The sequence below is a fragment of the Polypterus senegalus genome, chromosome 7 (assembly GCF_016835505.1).
Source record: "Polypterus senegalus isolate Bchr_013 chromosome 7, ASM1683550v1, whole genome shotgun sequence".
Classification (NCBI taxonomy): Eukaryota; Metazoa; Chordata; class Cladistia; order Polypteriformes; family Polypteridae; genus Polypterus; species Polypterus senegalus.
In genome coordinates this window covers 16,132,360-16,154,159 of record NC_053160.1, presented here as the reverse complement: position 1 = coordinate 16,154,159, position 21,800 = coordinate 16,132,360, and the positions used below count along the sequence as shown (strand labels likewise).

The 21,800-nt window shown below is 40.8% G+C and overlaps 1 protein-coding gene across 1 annotated transcript in view; it reads right to left on the bottom strand.

Annotated features, from left to right (window-relative positions):
• The window catches only part of gsr (glutathione reductase), a 55,747-nt gene that overhangs the window by 13,206 nt on the left and 20,741 nt on the right, over window positions 1-21,800 (bottom strand). The window contains exons 4-10 of the mRNA XM_039758245.1: window positions 17,618-17,687; window positions 16,319-16,466; window positions 13,427-13,481; window positions 10,321-10,420; window positions 6,126-6,212; window positions 3,049-3,207; window positions 1,137-1,248 (exon numbers count right to left, since the gene is read on the bottom strand). Of these exons, the coding sequence (XP_039614179.1) occupies window positions 1,137-1,248; window positions 3,049-3,207; window positions 6,126-6,212; window positions 10,321-10,420; window positions 13,427-13,481; window positions 16,319-16,466; window positions 17,618-17,687 (731 nt within the window). The remainder of the gene's footprint in view (window positions 1-1,136; window positions 1,249-3,048; window positions 3,208-6,125; window positions 6,213-10,320; window positions 10,421-13,426; window positions 13,482-16,318; window positions 16,467-17,617; window positions 17,688-21,800) is intronic.

The window sequence follows — 21,800 nt, the reverse complement described above, 5'->3', positions numbered from 1 at the left end:
AATACACAGTAAATAAGGTGGTGTGCATACATATCACACACCCACAATCCAACAGCTTCAAACAAAAAAGTACAGCAATAGCTTTAAAGACAAGATAAACAGGCCACAGCAACCGGCTATTCCAAGAGTACAGCATTAAGTGACAATGGAGCACGTCTTGCTCTTTATTGTCTCATTTGAGGTGGAGAAGAAAAAAAAAACTCACCACCATGTGTCGTGCCGATTTTATTTTTTGCATACTACCTCCTTTTTATGTTCCTGCATTAATCCCCATAAAGCTAAAATTTAAAAATTGCCTTCACATTGCAATTGCTCTCCATCACGGTTATTCTGGATACATAATGTTGAGGACAAGGGCACCCCAATGGACAAAAGTACAAAACAAAATAAAAAAAAAAATAAAACGGTTTCAACACGGAAGCCCTGACCTTCATCATATCGGTTATACCTGCATTTGTATCACTCTTTAATTTAATATTGTGTATTTTTATCAGTATGCTGCTGCTGGAATATGTGCATTTCCCCTTGGGATTAATAAAGTATCTGTCTATATTGATTTATTGATTTACTGATCTTGAATAAAAGCATCAACAGATTGATCTGTAATAACATACAATGAACTCGTCCCTGCAGTGCTGGACAGCACAAACTAAGAAGTGCTCGCTAGCCTTGGATTCTTGCTGTTTGACTTCAGTCCACAGCAACAGTATAAAGAGCAAAATGGCTAAAGAGACATGCAAAGTGTTTTATGGCTTGGGAAAACAGTGGCAATCGGAATCTAAGAGCTGATAAATGTGACTAAAGTCACAGCAGAATGATAGTTTGGGCTGCTTTTGAGAGGCTTAATACTGATAGTGGAGTATGAAGTTTTTAACTGAACAGGAAAGTATGCTAGCTACATTCTGTATTTAATAACAGTGTATAGTCCAGCGCATACAGCAGAGACCAAAGTTTATTGTTTTTACGTTAATCATTCTTTCTTTATCATTATTTGTGTTCCTCATCCCCAACCCTATTTGTGCAGATTCTATCCATTTTTTTTAAAGATTTATTTCAGTTACGTCCAGTGTATGACTGAGGGCTGTGACAGTTGTTTTCACTTCATTACATTATTCATTGTCTCGGTTCAGACTTACCTGGAGTAAGGAGAGCTTTTCCACAGACGTCCCCAACCGCATAAATGCCATTTCGACTGGTATTCTGATATTCATCCACGACAATGTGTCCTTTGTCATCTAGCTTTAAACCCTGGAAAGCAAACAAGAGCAACAGATTATTAAAAGTGAACAGCACTGTAGCTGTAGTAGAAATCAGAAAACTGGGGCCTTCGATTCTCAGTCTTAAAAAGAAAACCTTAAAAGTATGTCTGGTGCGCACTTGGTGTTTTGCCCAAAGAGTTCAGTTAGTGTCTCATCAGACCAGAGAATCTTCCTTCTCATGCTCTCAGGGTCCTTTAAATGCCATTTATGGTAGAGTGGCTTCCGTGCCACAGCAAAGGGTCTGAATACTCATGGGAAGGAGATTTTAGCTTTTGATTTTTAATACATTTGCAAACCTTTCAAAGTTTTCACTTTGTTATTATGGGTTATTGGGCAAGCAAAACAACTCCCATGTAAAGTTTTTCTTTTTCTTTCTATTTTTTTGTATTACATAGATTGATAAGCAAAAATGTCATGTATCCATTTAAACGTCAATCTACAGCACAAGAAAATGTGCAGAAATGTATCTCCTGTAAAAAGCCATATTCACCCTCACATGTGGCCAGTCATCCTAACACACACGCCTCTGATGTTGTGGACAAGATGCAAACTGTACACAGATAGTGACCAGACTGTTCACTGAACCCAGACTCCTAAGGCAGTAACATTAGTAAGTATGCCATTGTTTTGTACCAAAAATACAATTCAGTGGAACCTCGGTTTGCGAGCATAATTCGTTACGGAAACGTGCTCGCAGTCCAAAGCACTCGTATATCAAAGTGAATTTCCCCATAAGAAATTCGTTCCACAACCCAAAACTATTCATATAAAAATGATTAATACAAAATACAGTAAAAAGTAAAAATACATAAAACAAATTAACCTGCACTTTACCTTTAAAAAGAATCATGGCTGGTGTGAGTGAGTTTCTAAATTCTTGTGGGATTCCACCCAACGGGACGACATGCGGAAGAGCGTCCCAAAGCAATCGCAGTCTCCCAGCACTGTAGCAGTTTGCCGTATAAGTGTATCCAAAAAGATTGCGGACATGCTATAAGCGCCTGCCGTCGATGGGTGATACAAGGAACATTATAAAGATCCTGCTACAATAAATACACTGTTGCTGTTTAAAGCTGAATAAAGCTGGTGTTGTTAAAGTACTGAGACTAAGCTTCATGTTTTGGTGGCGCAAGATGGGGACTCGCACTTCACAGCGCACACACACACAGTCACAATGCTGTAGTAAACAGTATACGCTCGTATGGATGTTGACTATATGAGTGAGGCACGCCGACTCAGAAGGAGAATAGGAGACGATTGCCTTCAAGACGGGAGAAAGAGAGAGACACACGCGCATGCGAGTTAGCGAGATAAGGAGAGAGAGAGACAGACAGACAGGCGAGCGAGAGAGACACACGCGCACGAGCGAGAGAGATAAGGAGAGAGACGTGCATGCAAGAGAGAACCATCAGCTCAGTTGTGATCACATGACGCTCAGCAGACAAAGTGTATCCAAACTACTTTGTATTGCAAGACATGGCTCGTTAATCAAGCCAAAATTTATTAAAAAATTTAGCTTGTCTTGCAAAACACTCGTAAACCAAGTTACTCGCAAACCGAGGTTCCACTGCATAAAGTTTATTATTATAACAATAAAGACGTTCTTTGACTCTAGAATACTGAATCCCTGCAGCAACAGTGCTAACTACTCTCTAATTCTACATTCATATGTTATGAAATCTAAACTAACTCTTCCTAAAGCTGAAATCCCCAGAACTAAGGTCCAAAAATGTCAGATAATATAAGGAAGTGAATTTAAGAGCCAAGTACCAGCGCAGGACAACCTTACCAACACTTCTAGGTTCATTTCTTTAGTGTTTGGCTCCCTCCCGATTGCCCACAATAGGCAGTCCACATCCTGGATCGTGCTGGTCTTCTCTTGTTCATCTGCTTTCCTGGTCATTACGGTTACCTCCAAACCTTTGTCATCTTTGCGTACCGATTTGACCTGTAGGCAAAACACAATGGAGGACAGCCTTTTTAGCATAACCCCAGATCATTTTCAAAACACCCCAGTGACTAACTCACTTATCCCAGTGCTACTTTCATTCCTGGAAACATTTCTTGTACTCATCTTTGGGTTTTTTTCCCCCTACCCACACTCTCTGCTTACACAACCGTGCTCTAATAATCTGGGACGTCCCATCTGGATGGTAGCAAATTTTGCTACAAAATTTGTACACACCTTTTTGCATCAATGGTGCTCTCACAGAAGTACAAGTTACCCTGCCGTGGGCACTCACCCATCCCAATACCAGGACAAATGCTGGCATTTGACCAGATGGTGGTAACATCTTGGATGGCTTCTTTCTTGTTTGGTCTGAAGAACACAATGGCTGTTTTTTCCAAAAACTATTTGAAATGTTGACTCGTCAGACCATATTTCTCGATTCCACTGTGCTACTGTCCATCTTAGATGAGACCGAGCCCAGAGATGTTAATGGACCTTCTGGACAGTGTTGATCTTTGGCTTCTTGCTTTGCATAGTAAATAAAGCCTTAAGTTGCATCTATTACTGCAGTGGCAACTGATGTTGACCGACAAAAGTTTACCAAAGTATTCCCAAGCCCATGTCGTGATATCCATCACAGACGCATGACAGTTTTTAAGAGAGTCGCATCCGAGAGATCAGAGATCTCGCACATTCAGAAGGGGATTATGGCTGTGCCCTTCACACACTGAGATTTGACCGGAATGCTTTAATTATATTGTGCGTTGTAGAGGGAGAAATGCCCACAATCCTACCGACTTGACATTGAGAACGTACATTCTCAAAGTTCTGGATTATTTGCTGATATATCTATAGACAAATTGGCAGACCTCAACCCATCCCTGCTCTTGAAGGACTTGGCCTTTTTTTTTGGAGGCCCCTAATATACCAGAACACGACTGCCTCACCTGTTTTCACATCGTCATTACTCCTGTCCCAAATTATTTGGAACGTGTTACAGGCATCAATTTCATTCATTCATTCATAAATGTATGTTTTCAGAAAACAATGCAGTTGATTAGGTAAAACGTGAAATAACTCATCTTTATATTGTTTGACTTTGGCTGCAAGTCAAGGTACATTTACAAATCACTCCTTTTTGGTTTTTTTATATTAGCATTTTCCATACTGCCCCAACTTTTTTTTGAACTGGGGTTGTACATCGCATTTAAAGTAACGTCCAATGGCGACGTAAGTTAACAACTCGTTGACTGCCGATGATACTGAACATCAGCACAAGCCTAATTTGGACCCCGTTTCCATACCTTTGAGGTGTTTTCCTATTGCAAGAATTTAACAAACACCCAGCAGTCCAGGGCATTTGTAGAAGAAAATCGGAAAAATGAAAAGCTGTTCGGTTTGGAAACTCTTGTTTTTCATCTCTCTCTAAGGCCTCAGGTGGATGAGAACGTTTGCAAGTCTTGACCCTTCAATGAGGGTGTGACTGTGCGGGTCCTGCTCCATGCTCCCTCTTCTTGTTTTGGGAGCCTCTTGAACCCGACACCGTTGATAACATAACCGAAAGAGCTGGCAGATGAGGACAAATCACACATGGAGGAAGGGGATGGTGTAAAAAGTATCCCGTGCTTTTATTAACAACTAGCCATCCCTCGCACCTCCGCTCTTGTTGTAGTGAGATAGGACAGTGAGGAGGGCCCGGCTCAGCTCCCCACTCCTGACGTCACGCTTCCCCCTCTTCTCGGTCCACAGCCTCGGTCTTCGATTAGTGTGAATATATCGCTCCTGCAAGCGAACTATGATTCTTAGTACGATGAAAGAAGTCACAAAATCAACCGAAATGTTTAAGCAAATAAAAAAAAAAAAAAGATCTAAATCCGTTAAGTAGTTCTCTCGTTTGCTAGCTAAGTGCATGTAAGGTACGACCCAAGGCAGACGTGTGTGTGAGTGAGTGAGTGAGTGAGGAGGGCCGGCCCCCAGCCTGCTGCGTGTCTCTCGGATTTGCGCAAATAAATCAGTAGCGCAAGCGAACTATGATACTTAGCGTGATGACAGAAGTCGCAAAATCAACTGGAATGTTCAAGCAAATTATAGAAAAAAACCCGATCTAAATCCGTTAAGTTGTTCTCTCATGAAAAGCTGACAGACAGACACAGACGTTTGATATTATATAGAGAGAGATAAAACCATCAAAACAGTGTTCAAATAAATAGTGCAGTGCATCAAAAAGTTAATAAATAATCCATAAAAACATGTGCAAAAAGTGGAGGTTAAAAACCAAAAAAAAATACATCCTTTAAAATGAGGTTAAAACCATGGATGAAGGCTGTCCTTTTTAAAAACCTGGTGCCTTCTCCTTTTAGCTGGTGTATCCCAAATTAGAGTCGTACCGTCCACAGGTGCAGCGGACTCTCAACTGGTCCGGTTGCCTTCCGTCCCCAGGCTGCGTACAACTCCCTCGCCGGACCGAGACTCAGGTACTCACACTGGAGCTCTCCATCCCAAGCCTCCTTGACTCCCGTTGCCTTCTCGGCCCTGCGATGGCGAGTCATCCTTACTCCCAGTCACTCCGGCTCCTTGGAACCACTCAGCAGTAGCGGCCGCTCCCTACTGCCCCCTCCGAGTGTCGACCAAACACTCCTTTTCTGGGCTGTCCTCCCAGCTGCCTATCTCACTCACTCGCTCGCTCACGCGCTGCAGGAAGCCAATGAAGCAATTGAGAAGGGATAGCACCTTCACGTGCAGGTCCATCTTGTCCCAAATACCTCATCAACTCCCTGCGGTTGTGTGAACGCGCTCACGGAGAATAACACGGCCAAACAGCTTATTTATTAAGAACTGGCCATTCGTTCGGAACCACGGACCTGCTATATCACAGTGGGGTACAATAAACAATGTTCACTTCAACAGTACAGTACCTGTGAATTCTTCCAAAGATCGATGCCAGCTTTTTCCAGTTCTTGAGTACAGTTCGTGCTGATAAGGGAATCAAAGCTTCTCAGCACCTGTGAGAGAATGAAAGAAGGCAACAACAGTGTGGCAAGCAGTTGGCTTTTGAGTGAATGCAAGGCCCCATTTTGTGGGAAAGTCTCAAGTCAATCAATTTGTCTCCGACAGAGAGCTTTGCTTTGTAATCATGCAGTAGAGCAAGATGGTTTAGTGTACTGCATGAACAGTACACTGAACTGGGAAAATTCAATTGGATTATATAAAAAAAATATCGATTTTATTTACTTTACTTGGAAATGCACTAGAAAGGAAAAAATATTTTTTTCTTTAACCACAATTTTCGTGGTTATATGTAACTAAATAAAATCGAGAGCCACACAGAATTAATTCAATTAATGAATAGAATAGCTACTTTAATCATAAAATATAAAAAAAACAACAACATTTTAACTCCCCACCATGCTAAACAAGGTCCAAAAATTGTTTGAATCAATTAATTTATGTGCGGCCCAGTTTAGCAATAACTTAAGTGTTTAGGTCTTAATTTTTTTTACAGAAAAGTTAAAAGCAATAAATAAAAGACTACTAATACAGCCCGATTCCTACTTATTTTCTGAAATGGCACCCCTCAAGAGTGAAATTTCCGGAGACAGTCTTTGTAAACAGACGTTGCTATAACTCGACTTTCTCAAATTGTGAATTCGAGGTCCTAAATACTTTGCTGTCCCCAATCCCGTCTCCAGGACTGGCAGTGATGACTCCTCGCAAAGGGAACGGCAGGGTGCCATTACCAACTTCACCTAGGGTGGCAAAAATTCTAGAGCTGGCTCTGGAAAAATGAATTACCCAAAAATCTCAAAAATGCTTTAACCAAAAAAAAAAAAAGGCGTCAGCTACTCATTTTTTAATATCTGTTGGCAATGAAGCTTTAGCAGTGGATTATTCTTAAGCAGCACATCTTTTTTATTTCTTCATTAGTGTTCATGCGGAGAAGTGGCTCATGCACAGGACGGCACCACTGTACAAGCCAAGGCTGCAATCACATAGAGAAATCGGGGTTGTCGGTGAGTAAAAAAAACAGGAAAAAGAGACAAGGTGGTGAGCTTCGTGGAAAATGGCACGTGAAGTGGATAAAAGAAAGTCAGACGAATCACAAGGAAAACATGGTTAGCAAGTGGCCTCCTTGGGCAGTATTCCTTATTCTGTTGGCTTCTAGCTGCTCACGATGAGGCATAAAACGTTTGCTGTATTGGATTGCCCAGCAATCTTATATGAATCGGATTAATGTTGGGGTAGTTTGGTGATAAAATGCATGCAGTATTGACTGAGTAACTGAGTTATCCACTTTGAGACCAGACCGCCATGTGCCGCTACACTCTGGTGTTTACAAAGTAGAAACAGAAAACTACCGGTAATACGTCCCATGTACAACACAAGCTGGGGGTGACGTCATGTCCTGGTAAGCTTAAAAGCTTGTTCGCCTCAGTTAAACAGTCCTCCACAAACAGGACATTAAAGAGGCGGACACTGCAGTGCTTTTTAGTGGTACACTGTACCCCCTGACTCCACGTCCCTGATCGAATGTTGGTGTAACTCAGTGCAGCGCTCCACCAACATTGATCAACTAATATGTTGTCATGTAAAAGTAATAAGAAGGAGCAAGACGCCGACTAAATAAGAGTACTGCCCGTAATTTGGTTCCACTTCAGGCACTGGGACACTTGACATGATTCGCAGCGTTATTTCTCTTTACCTGCTTTTTTTTGTATTCTGCATTAACTGTTCAGTTTATTATGTGTCCCACGTAAATGTTCAGCCTTTACAAGTCAATGCCTTATGTAACAGTTAAATTAAGTCACAATTCAGTTTATATTGCTTTTGATCTAACCCCTCCAAAACTTTGGGACAATACAAGATTACTCCTCAGAGTGTTAGTAGCGCGGATGTGATTGAAGCTACTATTTTTAGAAGATGTGTCACAGGTGACATTATATGTATACCTCATATTCCAATTACTGTATTCATAATAACTACATGCTCGGCTTAAATTCAAAATAATAGTTTTCTATAAAATTCAATTTTTCCAATGACCATCAACAAAAAAAATCCAAGGTCAGTCTCTAGGAAAAGCAATGGCATGGATGTTTTACTCAGGGGCAACTGCATGTAGGATGTGCAAGAATAAGGAGCTCTAGGGGAATAATAATATTAGCCCCCCTTGGGAGAGTAAAAAAACAAATACAGAAAGATACTCAATTACATACATCAGTAGTTTTACATCTGATAACCCTCAGCACAATAGCCGGGGCCCCATTGTCTTAGGAAATTTCCCAGACAAAGCCAGATAACGCAGCTACTCCTATACTAATAAAAGGCAAAGCCCTCACTGATTCACTGACTGACTCACTCATCACTAATTCTCCAACTTCCCATGTAGGTAGAAGGCTGAAATTTGTTAAGAAAAGTTATGTGTTTATGTTAAGCAGGTTTCATTTACAGTCATAACTGAATCCTACTTGCGTACATATATACGGCCATAGCCTGCAGCTCGGTCGCCATGTGAGGCGGAGTTGCATCCCCCATTACCACGCCTCCCACGTAGTTGGCTGCCTGCCTATATTGCGTCACCCTTACCCACGCCTCCCACGTAATTGAGTGCCTGCCCATATAAGGTCGTCCGTCACCAGCAATCCAATAGACGCTGCCGCTACAAGGCGTTTGCCTCGCTCTCGTCATTGCCTCGCTCTCGTCATGCCTAAGACGAATACGATTTTCGCAAGATACAAGTTTAGTGAGAAGATGCAAGGTAGAAACGAGACTTTTGATCACTTTGTAACGGAGTTAAAATTGCTGGTGAAGGACTGTGCTTATGCAAACGAAGATGAGATGGTCAGGGATAGACTAGTGTTTGGCACAAACTCAGCGAAAGTGCGACAGAAACTTTTAAGTGCCGGGTCTGAGCTGACATTAAATAAAGCCGAGGACATCGCGAGATCGCACGAGATAGCACAAGCACAGCTGAGAACCTTTGATTCATGTACTCAGATCGGATCACGTGAACTGACTGTGAACGCAGTACGCACACAAAAAGCAAGAGCTCCAAAGTGCGCTGAACAAAAAACGCATTACACAATTGAGAAGGCAGCAAAAGAATATGAAGCGAGTGACGCATACAAGCATATTCATAAGTTCACCTACTGCGGAAACAAAGCACACGGTGGAAAAAGAAAATGTCCAGCTAAATGAAGACGGTGTAAAAAATCTGGTAAATTGAACAACTTCGCTAAAGTTTGCAGGACTGGGAAAGGTAAACCCGTGCATGCAGTGTGTGATGTCTCAGATAAAGAGGAAGACGAGCTGTTTATTGATGCAGTAAGAAAGGAACAACCCTCTGACGCTGAACAGCCTTTGTAGACATATCAATAGGAAAGCAAGGTGTAAAGCTTAAGTTTAAATTAAGTTCATAGACACGCTGCCGCTAAATATCCGCAGGCAAATCCACAACTTAATACCGGGAATGCCTGTTAAACATCTTAGATTCACGAGTACCGATTTGGGTAGTGAACACTTCGATGAATGAAACCTGCTATCTTTACAACGGTTGACAAACACGGAATATAACTTGAGCACAACACATCCTCCAAATACGAACCTGATTGAAAGAAAATGATAATCAAATCCTTGATGACAGCAACACTCATAATGGTCACAAAACAATTACATTGACAATCGTGTTATGTTATTATTAAAATGTTTCCTTTTCGTTTTTATAACTTCTTTAACACACTACTTCTCCGCTGCGAAGCGCCGGTATTTTGCTAGTTAATAATACAATGCAACAGAAGAAAACTGTTACAAAATGATAATGGATTACAAAAGGCAGAAAGGGAGCAGAGGTGGGACGGGACAACAAAACTGTCCAACCAAAGCCAATAAAAGAGAGCTGAGGCCGCAGAGCTTGGGGTGGGCTCTCAGTGGTAAGCTCCAAAGGGGTCTCTCCAAGTGTCCCTTATTCTCAAGGCTAAGCTGATCAGAAATGTCAGTAAGTGTCTAGTTTGATTTGTAGCACTTTAAAAATTTAATAAAGCACATCACTAGTGAATGTTCTTATAAAGCCAACTTTGATTATCAGGTATGGTTGAGCCATTTATATGACAATATTACCTTTCCCTGTCGTAAAATCAGTGATGTTTTAGACCCCAGTGCAGAAAGGATTCCTGCCATCTCCACTGCTATGTAGCCTGCACCAACAATTACAGTCCGTCTGCAGAGTGAAAGTACAAGAAAACAAAGAAACATCTATGAAAAAATATCAGTATAACAAACAACAAGTGACTATTTGGATATTTTTTTTATATGCAAAGGTAGGCAAATGTAGGTTTACAGTTGCCTGTATGCAAAAAGACATGCAGGTTGTGATTATTACAGTAGTTTTACTAACTCAAAAGAATGTTGCAGTGGCACAGCACACTTAAAATACAGGTTGTGTGTAACAAATAAATAAATAAATAATACAAATAAATAAATAAATAATACAAGAATACATTTCTTGTACTCACAACTGTAAACCTACTTTTGCCCACCCCCAGTATATTAAATTCATAAGCACTTTGGCATAGTGGTTAAGGCTTTGGACTTCAAAAGCTGAGGTGGTGGGTTCAAATTCCATTAGTGATGCTGTGTGACCAACGAGCAAGTCCCGTCAACTGGAAAAACATAATGGAATGGAATGTCAGATGATGTAAGTCACCTTGGATAAAGGTGTCAGCCAAATAAGTAAATGTATTTATTTATTTTATTTATTAATGTATTTATGTACTAGCGACTGGGAGCCCGATCGAATCGGGCTACAAATTCTATGTTTGTGAAATCCATACTTTTTCTGCAAATAATTATTTGTTTGTTTTAAGTCCTTGAAGTGATTTTATCATGGCACTGATTTGTGCTTAAAATAGACCTTTTCGGCCGATGTAATGAAGAGCTTCCTGTTTAAACGGGGCTGCGAGACGTGAACTCAGCTCTTCGGCGCACCTCATTTGATTTTTTCCAACAAACAAATTTTCAAAACAAACCGTATTTTACGACTCTAATCAGAGTCAGAGTAATAATTATGTTGCCGTTGTCATTTTAGATCTGAGATCGGCTAAAATTTAAACAGTGACCGTTGTTAATACCCATCCGTCATTACTCAGCTTGCCAATTGATGTCAGAAGGACGGATGCCAAAACCAAACTGCCCAAAGATAGATTTCGACTTACCAAGGAAATGGCGATACGTTCTAAATTACTTACGGTTCTGGAGATGTCGAAGGGTTTGAGTCAGTCGATGATGTTAGTCCTGGAAAGTACGCCCCACCAAACCAACGTTTCAAAAACCAACGAACTTACTGTTATCTGCTCAAACCAACACCGACTTACTATACTCGGCCATCCGGCGGCATCACTGAAGCATTCGAACATTCTTAGCCAATCGTGCAATACTGCGTCCGCGTTTGCCACGTTATGTTCTAACTACAGAGGCAGAGTCCCATTGCATGGTTCTAACTTGTATTGAGTCGAGGTATTGACGTGAACACCATAAATACAGATAGTATCAAATTACATAAGGATTTATAAAGCACTTTAAAAACAACACCAAGGCTGACCAAAGTGCTCTACAATAAAAACCCAACATATCAGAGACACGATAACCAAAGGGTAAAAGAATCAGAAACACATAAACACATAAGAGCTGAAGAGATTCTTAATAAAAAGTGCACAGATAGTCAACATATCATACTGGGTTAAAGGCCAGGGAGTAAAAGTGGGTTTTTAAAAAAAGATTTAAAGACAGCTAGTGACTTAGCCGGCCTAACGTGCAAAGGCAAATCATTCCAGAGTTCTGGAACTGCAACTGATAAAGCCCAATCACATCTCACAGTTTGCATCGTGTCTTAGGATCACGTAAAAGCATCTGGTCTGCTGACCTGAGAGAGCGAGGCGGTACATAAGGGTGCAGCAGTTTTGACAAATAAAATGGGGCACAGCCATTAAAAGATTTAAAAACAAATGCCGTACAAAGATCTTAAAATGGATTCGAAACTGGAAGCCAGTGAAGGGAAGCCAAAATCGGGGTAATGTGCTCATGCTTGCTTGTGCCAGTTAAAAATCGAGTAGCGGCATTTTGCACCAGCTGTAGGCTAGCAATGGAGGCCTGGCTAATTCCAAAAAGAAGCGCATTGCAGTAATCTAGATGAGAGGTTATAAAATCATGTATCGCTGTTGCAAAGTTGCGTTTAGACAAAACAGGCTTGATTTTTGACAGCCACCTCAACTGGGAAAATCCAGAGTTTATCACTGCGTTCTCGCGGTTATCAAATCTTAAAGCAGAATCCATTTTTAAAACCTAAATTTGTGATCATGGATTTCTCAAATTGAGCCACAGTGGAAAGGTCAATGCAGCTTAAAATAAATAAATAAATAAATAAAGCTTGTATGGTCAGCTGATAACTCGGTTGACTCGGCATCTTAATTTCTACTAGCGTCCTTACATTTGTGATTCTCTATTTAACTGAAAGAATTCTGTTGTTTCAGTTTTATCTATAGCTTTTGGAAATTGCTGAAAAAAAGGGGTTTAGATCTTGGTGTTGCCCTTTCTGCTCCACACTAAATTAATTCCCCAAGCCACTCCGAGCGCATCAGGCCGTTTACTCCCAGAATGCATTTGGTTGCACTTCTTGCAGTATCCTGCAGAGCTGGTATGTCTTTTTTTATACAGTTGTGACGAAAACTGCACACAGTACTCCAGATGTAACCTCAGTACTGTATTATAAGGACTGAGCAAGTCCCTCAGTTTATATTTAATAGTTTTGTCAACAAAACCTTTTATTTTTGCCTTTTTAATTAAGATTAATAAGAAATTTGAGAAACAAGAGATCATTCAGTCCATTAGGCTCGTTTGTTTAGCTACTAGCTAAGCTGTCCCAATATCTCATCCAGATTTTTCTTAAAGGTTGTTGAGGTTTCTTCTTCAACTCCATGTCTTGCTAGTTTGCTCCCAATTCCCAAAACTCCTTGCGTCAAGAAGTGCTTCCTGGCTTCGGTCCTAAATGCATTTCTCCTTAACTTCTACTGGTGTCTACAGGTAAGAATTTGACTGGATCTACTTTATCAATGTCGTTGAAAACTTTGAAGTGATTTTTGTCATCTGCAGACGAAAATACCTGAAAGCGTTCAGGAAATTAAATCTTTATTATCCAATCTAATGTATGTGGATTAAAAGAACTGCTTACCCCGGCAAGGCTTCAAGTTCAAAAAAGCCATCACTTGTTATTCCAAGACTTGCTCCTAAAAGGAAAAACAAAATTGTAAAACTCTGCAAGGGTTCAAAGTACAAATGTCAGGAATATTATATGATGCATATTTACACTGGGTCCTCCATGTGTGGGGTTTGCATGTTCTCCCCGTGTCTGTGTGGGTTTCCTCCCACAGTCCAAAGACATGCAGGTTAGGTGCATTGGCGATCCTAAATTGTCCCTAGCGTGTGTGTGCACCCTGCGGTGGGCTGGTACCCTGCCCGGGGTTTGTTTCCTGCCTTGCACCCTGTGTTGGCTGGAATTGGCTCCAGCAGACCCCCGTGACCCTGTAGTTAGGATATAGCAGGTTGGATAATGGATGGATGGATATTTACACTAACAGGAACGTTTTTAAACCAGCTGAATTCAGTTTATGGCTTTGGTCAGAGCAACAGGCACAAGGGAGCATACAGAATAATACTTTATTTGAAAAGGAAACCTTTTCTCGTTTTTTATTTAAAAATAGAAAGATTGTTCATGTTTGTAAATGGCTGGCAAGCTGGGGGCACTATTTTCACTCGCATTCTGTCACATCAGAGGTTTCAAAAACTGATGGAATTTCTTTTCTCCCCCAGGAGCACCATCAAAGTGTTTCATTTTTTCTTGTAAAAAAAGAAGCAATGTTTTCCGACTATTAAAAAGTAAGTTGGTCACCATTAGCTTGTATTATATCATACATTTTCTATTTTCTTTATCTCTGTTCTGAATGAAAACGTGAGAGTAATAATTTTTCTTGACTACTACAACCTATACGGGATATAAATGTATATAAATGTAATAAATTATAAATATAAATAATAAATATATAAATGTAATAAATTATTATTATTATTATAGGGAAATATTAAAAAAACATTTGGGTAGAGTACTCCTTTGACCTAACCTCCTCAACTTTGGGGATGGAGAAAGAAAGCCAAAGTACCCTGAGGAACTCCTTCACAGACTTGGGGGGAATCTGCACGCTCCACAGAGAAAGAACGTCAGCATACACTCAGAGCCGCTTTATCAGGCCCACCTGCTGTTTAATGGCAACTAGGATGTTTCTCCACACAGCCAATCACGAGGCTGCCGTCCGTTTCCCCACACAGCCAACCACGAGGCTGCCGTCCGTTTCCCCACACAGCCAACCACGAGGCTGCCGTCCGTTTCCCCACACAGCCAATCACGAGGCTGCCGTCTGTTTCCCCACACAGCCAATCACGAGGCTGCCGTCTGTTTCCCCACACAGCCAATCACGAGGCTGCTACTCGACACACACAGCATATGGACATAATCAAGAGGTTTAGTTGTTGTTCGGTCAAACATTAGAATGAGTGAGACATACGGTCAACAGAGTGGAAAGTACCCGTGTACTCTCTGCATGTGACACTAAACTTGATCCAAAAGTGACTCTGACCTGGGTATGATTTTTACAGCCAGATGTGGTGGATCCAATGTATGAAAAAAACAGGTGCTCTCCTGGGAGGTTTATGCCCTACAGTCTCTACAGTTAACAGACACTGATGTGGTAAACCAAAATACATCCGGTGAGCGGCAATGAAAGATGTGAGAGGAGCATAACCAGACTCATTCACACTAACAGAAGGTCAATAGCTCTTTACAAAAGTCATTTGCATGAGGGCATCTCTGAAATACGAATGCCTTGGTCTTTTAAGTGGTTGGTTGGTAGCTTGTGTGAGAGATGGCCATGAACCTTACCTGGCCAGGATGCCACTGGTATGGAAAGACAGGGGAAGGCAGCTTATACAGAGCATTGCCTCCCCTGAACCACAAGGTGGCAGCGCCACAGATTCCCACAGGGCATCATCAGAACTGGAGTTCTTTGGCTCAGCCCTATTGGGTTCTGTGGTACTGCCAGTGGGTGCAGAGAGAACTTACAAGCCCTGCTTTGTAGAGCTCCAACCTCACCTGGATGTGCTTCTGGGCCACGATCATGGGACACTGGAAGTACTCCCAGGTTTCACATAAAAGCCACCTGCAACAGCTCGGGAAGTCCGAGTCAGGAGGAGGAGGAGGAGGACAATGCTTGCTTGCAGGAGTGGAGGCAGAGAGAGAGAGAAAGAATGACAAGAGAGCTATTGAATGTTACTGTGATTGGGAACTGTAACTGAGTGTGGTGCTATGGGAAACGCTTACTAGGAAGAATTTCACACCAAATAAAATCCTTTAAGTGTCTTAAGCCTGTGTGTCAGGTGTTCTGGGGAGTTGCAACACCCCCTGGTGACTACTGTAGATAGGCAGGCAGGCAACCACATATAGTGCCATCCATTATGTTTGGGACAAAGACATGTTTTTCCTTGATACAAATCTCTCTGTCACAGTTTAAAATTATAAATCAAACAATTCAGATGTAATTAAAGTGCACATTGCAGACTTTCATTTATGGGGATTTCCACACATGTAGGAAGGACAACAATTTCTTCATACATGCTCCCCCCATTTCAAGGCACCATGCCGTTTGGGACATAGCAATGGCAGATCTATTCTAGCCATCATATTTAGTACCCTGCAAGCAACAACTGCTTCAAGTCTGCGATTCATAGACATCACCAGGCGCTGAGGATCTTCTCTGGTAGCCACTCATTTCAGCCAAGCTCCAACGATCATGTTCAATTCACTAATGGAAACGAGATGATCCGATAGACATGCTCGATTTACCAAGGGGGACCCACGCCCAACCCTTGGTGGGTCGTGCATGCAATTAAATGGGGAATAAAATAAGAAAAGTTTGAGAATCACTGACCTATAGCTTTAGCAGCATGGACATGTGATCTTATAGGTCTACCTTAATAAAGGAAGATGAGGAAAGCTAAAAACAAAGTGTTTTACCTGGAACTTGCTTCTCACTAGGAATAGCTGGAAAGCCACCAGTAGCAATCAGGATGTGTGGAGCTGTATATCTAACACCAGAAACCTCTACAGTGGGCTCAGGATCCGATGTGAAAATTGCATGGCCTCGGATCGTTTCAATTTTTGCCTGTTCAAAAGAGAAAAATATATACAGTATAAAAACTTACAGTGTCTCAACTGTCATATGTAGTCATTTCAGAAAACCTGGAGTTTGTTTTAACATAAATTATCTATCACATTTAAAAAAAAATGAGATACTTATTTTGGTGTTTTATCAAACTATGCTGACAAATAATTCAATTCAGACAGGCTTGATGACATATAGTCCAATGCCTTGTCCACTAGGGCAGGGGTTGCCAAGTCCGGTCCTGGAGGAGCTCCTTGGCTGCAGGTTTTCATTCTAACCCTTTTGAGTGCCCGGTTTTTGCTGCTAATTAACTTCTTGTGAATTCATTTTAATTGACTTGCTTTTTTAAGATTGGTTCCCCTGAACTTCTTCATTGTTCCTCTGAATTGCTTCATTTCTTTCCTTAAATGGCACCCAAACAGAAATGAAATGTGAAGCGAGGGAGCTAACAGAAGACCAACTAAGTCAGGGCCTCAAACTCCAACCAGTTGCTTAATGAGGTGCCAGTTCTTGTTGTTAATTAATGGAGCGTGGCTACCATGCGAGTATGATGGCCGACTGTGGCTGGATGCTGTACCGCAACATTCCAGACACAGCGTACACAAGAAAACTCTACTCAAAGCCTTTCTGATGAAACAGTGGGCGCTGGGCCACAGTGTGTGCCGATTTGACTTCGCACTGAAGATATTGAAACATTTACTTCATTGGTGCTTACATTCAAGTGCGCTGTAAACATTGTAACATTACTCATAACTCAAAAAGTTGACATGACTGGAAAAGACGGATCTGAAATCAGCTTGAAAAACTCGTTTGGAAAAGTGTGTTGTGGTCTCTGATGATTACCAAAGACTATTTTTTGTTGCCTTGTGTTATTTCAGCTGTTATTTACTGTGTCTGGAAAATAGCATTTGGGGTGGTTGTGTAGGAACAACGTGCCCACCTAATATCCTGGTTTTGAGTAATCAGCTTAAGAAAATGAATGAATAAAGTCCATACAATAGCACCTTAAAAAAAAAGGAACAGCAAGTAAAAATTACTGCAAGTAAATAATGTAAAGTGTTGATTTCATAACATTTTGCTAGCAAACAAACATGGGAGGAAGAAGAACGGACAGATTAAATACATAACACTCTCAATATGAAAGCACTGACCTTATTTAAATTATTTTGATAAATATCATTCAGTCGCTTAACATATGCATCTCTTTTTTCTTTGATCAACCTGTAAACAAAATATTACATTAGTTAGTTTTTGTGAATACAAGTGGAGAACGGTCGCTACTGAATTATCACTAAAAACCTTTTCATTTGAACGTCACTCTTTCTACATTCAAAAGGATAAAATCATCATATAGTGTTCCCTGAATACGCTGCTCATCTCTCAGTATCAGAGACTGGTGACATGTTGCATATTGGCTGGACATGCACATATTTCACTGTACAGTCATGACGTGATTCGTTCCAAAACTCTGGTCGCAACCCGATTTGGTCGGGACTCGAAGTAATTTCCCCCATAGGATTGACTGTAAATACAATTAATCTGTATGAACTGTATGTAAATATATATTTTTTAAAGATTTTTAAGCGCAAAAATAGTTAATTATACCATAGAATGCACAGTGTAATAGTAAACTAAATGTAAAAACATTGACTAACACTTAAAGTGCATCAGCTAAAGCCCAAATTAGTCTTGGACTTCTCGGCTCTTTCTCTGTCTTTTGCAAACTTCAAGTCCGCAATCTTGGTGTTATCTTAGGACAGTAACCTCTCTTTTGAGAAACAAGTTAATTCTGTAGTCAAGAGTTGCTTTTTCCAGCTTCCTCTATTAGGTAAGATCAAGCCTTTTTTATCTTCTAGGGATCTTGAGAAAGCTACTCATGCTTTTATCTTTTCTCGCCTTGATTACTGCAACACGCTGTATTCTGGGATTAGCAAATCTCTGATACGCAGGTTACAGTTGGTCCAAAATGCTGCCGCTCGCTTTTTGGTTGGGGCAAGAAAGTCTGATTCTGTTTCTCCAATATTAGCTTCTTTACACTGGCTGCCTGTCAGTTTTCGAATTGATTTTAAAATCTTGTTGCTAGTTTTTAAATCTTTACACGGGCTCGCTCCTGCTATTTATCTGAATTGTGTGTTTTACACCAGCCATCCAGAGTGCTTAGATCTTCTGGTCAGTTGTCTCTTGTTGTCCCTCGTACCGAGTGTCAAACTAAAGGGGACAGACAGGACTTGTGTAGCTGCTGCTCCTCGCCTGTGGAACTCTTTACCTCGTCACATAAAGGAGTCGTCGACAATTCAGAACGAGATTAAAGACTCATTTCTGTTCACTTGCATTCCGTGACCTTCAGTAATACTGATGGTTTCCTCATTGTGATTATGTAACATTACTTCTATTTATTATTTATTTTATTTATGTTCATTTCTTTTATTTCTATTTATGTTATTTGTATGTTTTCTTTTATTCTATTATTGTAAAGCACTTTGGCCACAGCATTACTATGTTGTATTAAATGTGCTTAATAAATAAATTGACATTTAAAGTAAAGGTGAAAATATAGCATATGTAACAATTCCCATGAAAAGAACAATCTCATTAAATTGTATATCCGGTAAACCAAACCCAGGGGTGGGCAAGTGAAGCCCCCTAGTATTATATATAAAATAAGTAAGCAATTTTATTTTTAGCTACCTTCTTAGCTAAACATCCTGTGTTTATTTTGTGGATTCAGCAGCTCTGTTTGCGTTTTTTGATTATTCATTGATGTACGAAATGTCATTTGTTTCACAGCATCATGGCTAACGTGTTGGTGTTACAAATTTTTCGTTAAAAAAAAGTAATAGGAAGTTCTTTTTTAATACGATCATAATCAAAAAAAATTATTTAATTATGTAATCAAAATCGAAGGTAAAGTATAGACCAAAAATTTCCGCTTTGCTTGACTTTTGCCATATCAATAAATAAATCTTAAGGACAATCATTGGAAATTACTGGAATCAATTTGGACACAGCCGGTTTCTCACATGGACAACTTTATGTGGCATTTCAAGGGTAGCAAGTCCTAAGAACCTTTATATATTGGCTAAAGATGGAAAAACTAAAAACACTGTATATAACAAGACGCTTCTGTTAACAATACAAGAAAATTAGTAAGTCTTCATTTATTGTTATTTTTATTTTTAAAGTTGTGTTTTTTTAAATTATATTTTTCTCAAACAACTTAAAAAAATGTTATTTTCCTCCTGGGCAACGGTGGGTATTTCAGCTAATAATTAATAATTATTAACAAGAAAATATAAAGATCTCTTTACACACAGCTTTGGTAGCATGATGGAAACCACCAAACAAGATGTCCTATTTCTTGCTTTAGAGAACCCATAGGCACTGTCCCACTGCAGCAATATTGTTATCACGAACAAATGAGTCCCTGCACAATGTAGGACCAGGGCCACTTTCTTGTGTTGCATTCCCACTGCACAACAGGAACTGTAACCTTTAGGCAAAATATGTGATATGCAAAAAAGACTCAGTGTGAAGTGCAGTACGATTGGCAGTTTTTACGGACGACCCCTACAACTTAATGTTTCAAAGTGATCGCAAGTTCACAAGGGAGATTACTGCTTTGATGCACTGCATTGTGTGGCACACCATGGAGGTGGGTTAAGAAGAGTGATGCCGTGCGAAGTGCTGGGCAATCGGGTGTTCACGGGTGATCCATTCACCTTATTGCTTTGAAGCAATTACACATTCACGAAGTTGATTATTGCTTTAATTTGGTATACGGCGCAGCAACACCATGGAGTCAGCTTTGAAGAATGATGCGGTGTGAAATGCGGTGCTCCTTCTTCACCGATAACTGTTCTGCACACAAACTACTAATAGATTTGTAAGATGGCGCCAGTGCTTGTAGTCAACCAATCAGAACAATTCAAAGCACAAGCCACACCCAAGATACTTCCTAATTAAATGAAAAGTACAAACCCTGGAGTAGGAGCTAAAAAAAAAAATTACCAGGAACTGCAAATGGCCCCAGTTCCTGTGGTGAGAATGCTACGAAAGGTCCGAAGTTTCTAAAAAGTCTCTGGTGAGAAAGCGCTCAACATTGTCAAAGTGAATATCCTTCCAAAGTTCCTATAACCTCTTTCGGAGCGCCCCTTTATACGTCAGGAAATCCTTCTTTAAGAAGTTAGATTCAATTGTTACATCATTTATGGTGGACTCAAAGTTTTCAGACTCCTTTACCTCTTTCACATTTTGTTATGCTGCAGCCTTGTGATAAAAATCATTGAAATTCCCAAACAACACCATGCAACACTCAATACGACAAAGCAAAAACAGGATTTAAAAAAATTTTGCAAATCTATTAAAAATAAGTTTCTCACAGAAACTTAGCATAGTTGCCACAGCACAAGCTTCATGGAGGACAAAGCTGCACACGCACACCTTTTTATAATAGAAGTGGTGACAGAAGGGGAGCATTTCTTCTCCGGTCCTGTTCAGCCTATATACATCGGACTTCCAATACAACCCGGAGTCCTGCCACGTGCAAAAGATCGCTGACGACACTGCTATCGTGGGCTGCATCAGGAGTGGGCAAGAGGAGGAGTACAGGAACCTAATCAAGGACTTTGTTAAATGGTGCGACTCAAACCACCTACAACTGAACACCAGCAAAACCAAGGAGCTGGTGGTGGATTTTAGGAGGCCCAGGCCCCTCATGGACCCTGTGATCATCAGAGGTGACTGTGCAGAGGGTACAGACCTATAAATACCTGGGAGTGCAGCTGGATGATAAATTGGACTGGACTGCCAACACTGATGCTCTGTGTAAGAAAGGACAGAGCTGACCAGACTTCCTTAAAAGGATGGCGTCCTTCAACATCTGCAATAAGATGTTGCAGATGTTCTACCAGGCAGTTGTGGCGAGCGTCCTTTTCTAGGCATTGGTGTGCTGGGGAGGCAGCATAAAGAGGAGGGACGCCTCACGCCTGGACAAACTGGTGAGGAAGGCAGGCTCTATTGTAGGCACAGAGCTGGACAGTTTGACATCCGTGGCAGAGCGACGGGCGCTGAGCAGACTCATGTCAGTCATGGAGAATCCACTGCATCCACTGAACAGGATCATCTCCAGACAGAGGAGCAGCTTCAGCGACAGACTGCTGTCACCATCCTGCTCCACTGACAGACTGAGGAGACCCCACACTATGCGACTCTTCAATTCCACCCGGGGGGGGGTAAATGTTAACATTATACAAAGTTATTGTCTGTTTTACCTGCATTGTTATCACTCTTTAATTTAATATTATTTTTTATCAGTATGCTGCTGCTGGAGTACGT